The sequence below is a fragment of the Bactrocera neohumeralis genome, chromosome 6, assembly GCF_024586455.1.
Source record: "Bactrocera neohumeralis isolate Rockhampton chromosome 6, APGP_CSIRO_Bneo_wtdbg2-racon-allhic-juicebox.fasta_v2, whole genome shotgun sequence".
NCBI classification, from domain to species: Eukaryota; Metazoa; Arthropoda; class Insecta; order Diptera; family Tephritidae; genus Bactrocera; species Bactrocera neohumeralis.
In genome coordinates this window covers 64,681,063-64,688,220 of record NC_065923.1, presented here as the reverse complement: position 1 = coordinate 64,688,220, position 7,158 = coordinate 64,681,063, and the positions used below count along the sequence as shown (strand labels likewise).

The following is a 7,158-nucleotide window of genomic DNA, read 5'->3' as shown; positions in this document are numbered from 1 at the left end:
TTTATAGTATGATTTTTTTCACCGAATATCACATGTTATCATATGATGTAATATCGCATGATTTAATATCATGTGGAGTAACATGTGCAGTAATATCGTATAAAGATCGACTATATATATGTACACATATAAGATATCGAATTTATATTGATAGCAGTGACTATTTAGGAATGAGAAAATCTAATAAAAAAATATCATATAATTTAGTTTTCTAAAAAAAAATTTAAAAAAATCTTATTATCACTGTAATATTATTATAAATCCTTGTGACGATTTCACAGTACTTCATTTTTGAGTGCATTAGTCTGTAATATTAATTTAAAAGGTTTCTTTCGAAATAGTTTCTTTGCTGTCAAGAATCTTATTTTTGTTTTTTTTGGGAAACATTAAGAAGTCACAAAATTTCTTGAGTTTTGTTAGATAAGTGCATACACATATACAAGTATGTGCACTGTTATCTGCCAGGCGATAATAATGCATAAGTGCCATAGGAAAGCAAATATCTGTATGTAAGTAGAAGGTCCTCATATCTTTGCAAATAATGATCACAATGTAAACATTGGTAATCAGCAAAAAAAAAAAAGTTGGTATTATTTGTGCTAACCATTCTAAATATGTGCATAGATATTCAATAGCAGCAAGTGATAAGCGTGTTGTCCTCAAGAGCAACGTATAGCGAGAAGCAAAAACAAGCAATATGCCATATTTATTTTGTGAAATTCTCAAATTACACAAACAAAGCGGTGCAGAAAATTACCCTTACACTCATTGGTCTTCAAAACGATGTTGTCTTCAACAAGGGTTGTTCTACGCTTGCGCAGAGGTATAAATAGTCAGCGTGGCAAGGAGCAGAACATCATTCGTAGCCTTGCACACGAGCGAGCAACTTAACTCCAAAGTCAAACAACGAATTAACATCAACGAAGTAAAATTCATTACTAAAAAACGTAAAACCTTAAACAACGCAACAACAAAAAATGTCTTACGCTAAACTCAAGAATACTTGCAACGCCAGCACTTTGGCCGAGCAAAGTAACAAAAAACCGAACTACACACCAGGCAAGGCGTTGAAGCAGACATTCAAGTTACTTAAAAGCGTCTTCAAGTCAACAACAGTCAGCAAAGCAGACGACAACAACAATGTGAAGCAACAAATCACAGTCACAAAACCACAAGCAGTAACTGAGATGCCGCAAGCAGCAATCGAGCCACTGCAACTTCAACACGAAGTCGAAGCGTCCGAACTCAACTCTAGCATACTAACCACTTGCTCAACACTCAGCGCTGAGGAGTACGAGAACGAATTGAATGAGGTAGCTGAGTTGGTGACCGCAAACAAATCGATCATTATTGAGTAAACTGTTGACGAACGCTACGATACTTCACTGATGTTCGTGGATGTTGATGAATCCTATTGGCAAGCCGTTGGTGCCTTCTAGGACCTGGTTCGTCCTTAAACCGCACCGTTTACAATACCACAACAAACGCTTTATATTCTCGAAGCTTTAATAGTTTATATATAGCTAAGCGTATATACATGTGTACATATATGTGTGTGTGATGCAGTCGAACTGCCAAGCTTTGTTCTCGATGTGCCCTCGCCCTTATACGTTCTACATACTCACTCCATCTTTCAGAGTGCGCATGTAGACTGGCAATTAACATAATATCGATGAACCTCTGAAAGCTTTAATTGTAGTATATCATTTGTCTTCCAAATAGTTGTAAGTCAGTATAAGAGGAAATGTATGTATTTTAGTTGAAAAGTTTTGGTATAAAATTCAATTGTAAAACTGAAATTTGTTGATTGTTTTATTGGTTTTGGTATAATGGTTGCCTTGAGTCATTTGTGTCGTCCATAGTTGGTACAAATAAATTTAACATTTTGTTTCACCGAAAAAGTTGACTTTGGAGGTTTTTAGTTTAAAGCAGTTTCAGGTTTATGGGTAGAAAATGTTATTGAAATTCGTAGATGTTTATTTAGACGTGTAAAAGAGCTGCATTTTTATTCAATTTCTAACTATTCTTGCTATTCACAGGCAAAAGTGTTTGAAATCTTCTACTGATATAGGTTTTATTGAGCAATAACAACGTAGAGATCATATTAAAACATTTGTGTGCCAATTCGAAACTATATCTCAGAACGCGCTAAAACAAAGGCATCGTAAAATGGTATATGAAGAAATTACATCAGCATTAAAATTATGATGTTAATACAAAAGACAATATCAAATTTCATCACACAGCTTGGAATGCATTTTATAATGGCATAAGATTACAACAATATGTTTTACATAAAAGTACGCAAATTAATCACTATGCTCCAATTCTCGCTATCCTCTGATGATATTATTCTTTTATTTTTCTATAAAATAAATATAAAACTCAATCCGAGATGTCAATACTTTACGAAATTTCATCTGAAATCGTGGTAGAACTCCAAACATTATACTTACCGCGGTTTGCGATAAGGTTTGTTGGTTGTTAATTTGCGTTATATATTCATTCAATTCAATTTTCAGATCGAATTTATAATTGTGGATGAATGACTTAAAGCGAGTAAAGCTGACTCTTTTAGTATGTCATAAGAAAAGTTCTGAAGAAAAGCATTTCTTAGAGTATGATAGATTGAGCTCATAGAATCAAATTTTTGGCTTTGGTTTTGATTGCTTGACATATAGAAGTGAAGAATTATAGGAGATGCAACCCTTAAATTTCAAAAAAAAAAATGTATTCAAAATGTCGCTTCAGCAAAAATCACACATAAAGGCATTACGCCTTCTTTTATATGCCATTTTCCATGAGATTACCAGTAAATATGACAGCGCGTTTTTATGACTTTCGTATACATTAAATATTATTGTAAGAAAATATTTAAAAAGAGACATAAGCTATTCTATCATTTAAATGGAATCAAACTGAATACAGTGTGCTAAATTTTACTAAAATCGGTTTAGTAGCTTAGGACTTTACCCCGGACAAACAGTTAAGTTTTGTTATACCACTTTTTATGTGACGTCCCACGGAAAGCGATAAAAGGTATCCTATGTGATTCTAAGCTACCTTTCACCAATTTTCAGTCAAATTGGTTAAGCTTTTCTTATATTATAAATTGTGTAACTAACACGACTTTCTTTAAAATATGTATAACTAGCTTAGTTCTTACATAGGAAGAACTTATAAGTCGGCGAAAGGTTGGCTTTTAAATATTTTTTCGTTTGACGGTAAAAAATTGTTACCAATTACTTTCAGTATTTTTAAAAAAAGAAAACATTGAAGTGTACTTCGTTACTAATACTTGTGTATCTTCTTAGCAAAGTAAACTGATTCCAAACCTTACTACTAACCGAATTTCATCAATCATTCTGAAGAGAAAAATAAAACAATTTCTATATAGTACATCGCCTTGAGCTTTGATCTTAGTAGTTGTACTACCGAAATATTTTTTTCTAGGTGTGCCATATGTCACATCAATATAATTTTAGTGTTGAGTATATGGTTGCCTTTCTGAAGTGCATAAACTGCATTCGGCGATTTTTACGATGATTGAAATTATTCAACAAAGAAGGTTCCTTAAAATCACACAAACCTTCAGAATGTCGGAAACGTCTTCGGTGACAATTTTTGTCGCAAGCGACTACTTTTGGATTGGTACTAAATATTCATTAGGGTCAATAATGCTTGACGACGAACAATATCCGATGGCGACATCACATAGTTCAGCGAATTAAAAGACAAGGAGGTGCTTGAGAATCGACGACTAACAGTCAGATATCTTACTGGCATTGCTGGAATATCGAAAGGATCAACAAAAACCATTTTGAAAGATCATTTGGGTCTAAGTAAAGTGAAAGCACGATTGGTTCCAAAATCACACAATTTCTTTTTAAAATAGCGTCGCGTTAACGTCTATGAAACAATGATTTCCGATTACCACTACTGACACCACTAGCGAAAAGTCATTAAACGTATTATTACGCGCTGTAAGTCTTAATCTATGCTATACCTGCGTAAAGAGACGGTGATCTACGCCAATATAAGAAGAAGAAGTGACTTTTCTTCGATTATCGAGGTGTGGCGCAATCCGAATTCCCGCACGGCCAAACTGTCAACAAGGAATACTACTTGAGTGTTATGCGTCGTTTGCGAGAAGCTTTTCGTAAAAGATGCCGGATTTATGGGCTGACAACTCTTGGTTTTTGCACCACGATAAAGCACCGTCGCATACTGCATTCATCTTTCGAGAGCTTTTAGCCTAGTTTTTGTGCCGCAACCACCGTATTTGCCTGACTTAGTTCCGTGTGACTTCCGGCTATTCAGCAAACTCAAACGACCGCTCCGGGGAAACCGTTTGAGTCAATTGAAGATATTAAACGTGAATCGCTACGCGCATTGAAGGCTATTCCGGAAATTGACTTTAACAACTTTTTCGAGGATTGGAAAAAGCGTTGGCACAAGTGTATTGGTGGCAAGGTGGATTACTTTGAGGGGGACGATATAGATTTTGAAGAATAAATTAAGAACTTATGAACAAAGCCTTTACGCCTGCTTTCAAATGAGAAGAGGTTAATATGAGGTATGTAATTAAAATGTTGCAAGACGCCCTCAATTGTACAGTTATAAAAATCAAGAAAAAGTAAGAAAATTATCTCATGTACTATACCAAAAATGGCTGCCTAATATACTTATACATATACATACATATATATATACCAACCAAATATTCCTTGCTCAATAAAATGCCAAAAACTCTTAACTGCAAAAATATTATTTAAAACAAACAATTTTTTTATAAAAAATTATATTTTATTATGTTCTTAAAGTAGTTAAAAACTATTTGGAAGACAATTGATTCTTAAACTAAAATAAAAGTAAAGCATTTATACATCGTCGACAATTTCGAAAATGCCAGTCCACGGCGTGTTACGCCTAAAACGAAGCGGTGATGCACGCGCGCAGAGCAATTACGGGCGGGATGTCGTCGACGATGAAGCTGTTGGCAGTTCCACTGCATCACACATGTACATATGTATATATTAAAGCTCTTTCTATTGAAATGTGGGCGGTGTGGTTTAAGGATATACCAAGTCCTAGAAGGCACTAGCGGCTTGCCAGTGAGATGCTTTATGCGAAACATTCAAAGATATCAAAAGGCAGCATAGTCGTTTTTAATAGAATCCTCAGAAGCGACCAATTTGCTTGTTCTCCTCTCAGCGCTGAGTGTAGAGCAAGTTGTTAGTATGCCAGCGTTGAGTAGTTACTGCCTCAAACATTATTGTTATCAGTTATTGTTTGTATACCACGTTGTGTTGTTGTTGTTATCTAGCATACTAATTGCTCTGGACTTGAACATCCGTTTGAATAAAAAGTAAGCCCTCTTTAGCGCATTGCCTGCTGTGTAGTTAGGTTTGTTGACGTTTTGCTCAGCCCAAGTGCTGGCGTTGCAAGCGTTCATGATCGCGCCGTAAGACATTCTTGTCGTTCAGTTGTCTTCGATTTAAGGATTTTACAAAACTGTGTAACTTCGTTGATGATTATGTTAGACTTGATTTTACAGTTAAGTTATTCGCTCGATTGCAAGGCTACGAATGACACTCTGTTCTTTGCTATGCTGGCTATTTATACCTTTGCGCATGCGCAAAACAACCCCTGTGTTTTTGCCCAAGTGTGCGAATTAAAGTAAGCAAGGATATTTTCTATACATATTTAAGTATATATTTTGTTATTTTTGCATTTTAGGAACTGAGCTATTGTTTGTATGATTCTTTTGGGTGTTTGCTGCACTTGCGGGTAACACACTTTTCTATTGTGCTGTGTAGGTATGCATTAAAATATGTATGTATATGAATATAGCGTCGGTGTATTTGTTGTTTCTTAAATTCGTATTAGAGTAATTTGAAAATATTTTTGAAGAATAACAAGTGCTTTTGAAATTCTATAGTTAAAGTTTACTTTAATAACTTTCCTTAATTGACTTATTTTTAAGTATTTGCTTTCAAATCATTATTGTTATACAAACATAAAGCTGCGATTTATTTGTACGTGGGTTTATAACAAAGACTTATTATTTTTTTCACCAAAAAAATATTAAACACCGCCTTATTTAACCAATTTATTTCAGCTCTCCTCATGCAAAATCATCTATGCTCTCTGCGCATGCTCATTTTTATTGTTGTCTCTTTAGAACGTCAACTATTACCCGGAATACTTTAGATTGCAGCAGAAATCTGATTTGAAACCCCTAGCACCTACAATATTTTGAAATACGTAAGAGTCTTCTGCATTGCTTTCAAAACTAGATCGCATACTGAATGCTTTTTTATGGAGTAACTACTTGTAAAAGCTAGCGACGTGCTTGAGGATCTTAAGGGTAGCATATTAAATAAACTCATATAGATTTTTAGAGTGTTTAAAACACTTGTGTACACCATCTAAACTCTCCTAGCCCTTTGAAACATAATACAACATAAAAAATGTCATAAGAATATTACGTGGTCATACATAGAAATTTTGATATTCAAACAAAAGACAACATCAAATCTGATCACGCAGATAGTGCTGTATTATGTAAGACCATTACTAGATTACAGACCACTTCTTTTTACAAAACAGGAACAAATTTAATCATTATGCATTCATTCTCGATGTCTATAGAAAAAATATTCCTTTTATTTACTAAGAGTACTATTTTTAAATAGCACGTGAAAGAAGATATTAATACTTTACGTTACATCACCGAAATCCATCCCAAATTGCGATTATGCTCCACATTTGATATAATATATATTGGTTGTCAAAAAATTCTTGCGGTATTTTCGCTAGTTGGCGCTGAAAGCGCGTAGTTCTAGTTTTATTCGTCGCATCGGGTCAACTCGTGATACCTTTTTGTGCGATCATTTTCATTTCACGCGGATTATCTAACACGTGTTTTGATTGATTGTCGTTTCTTTCAAGTCGTTCGTGAGTTATAGCGCCGCAAACATGGAGCAAAATAAAGAGAAAATACGGCATATTTTACAGTACTACTACGATAAAGGCAAAAATGCATCTAAAGCCGGGATTAAAATTTGTGCAGTTTATGGTCCCGATACAGTTTCCATTTCCACCGCACAACGATGGTTTTGACGTTTTCGTTCTGGTGTAGAGGTGGTCGAAGAT

General features: G+C 34.6%; 1 protein-coding gene across 1 annotated transcript; it reads left to right on the top strand.

Moving 5' to 3' along the window:
• The first annotated feature begins 960 nt into the window (after positions 1 to 960).
• On the top strand, positions 961 to 1,611 carry LOC126761686 (uncharacterized). Its single transcript, XM_050478046.1, has one exon. It carries the CDS (start codon positions 978 to 980, stop codon positions 1,356 to 1,358), a length of 381 nt encoding a protein of 126 aa, XP_050334003.1. The 5' UTR covers positions 961 to 977; the 3' UTR covers positions 1,359 to 1,611.
• Positions 1,612 to 7,158: the final 5,547 nt, after the last annotated feature.

Bases quoted from the DNA above. Each gene is read 5' to 3' on its own strand.
- LOC126761686 (XM_050478046.1), top strand. From the start codon at position 978: ATGTCTTACGCTAAACTCAAGAATACTTGCAACGCCAGCACTTTGGCC.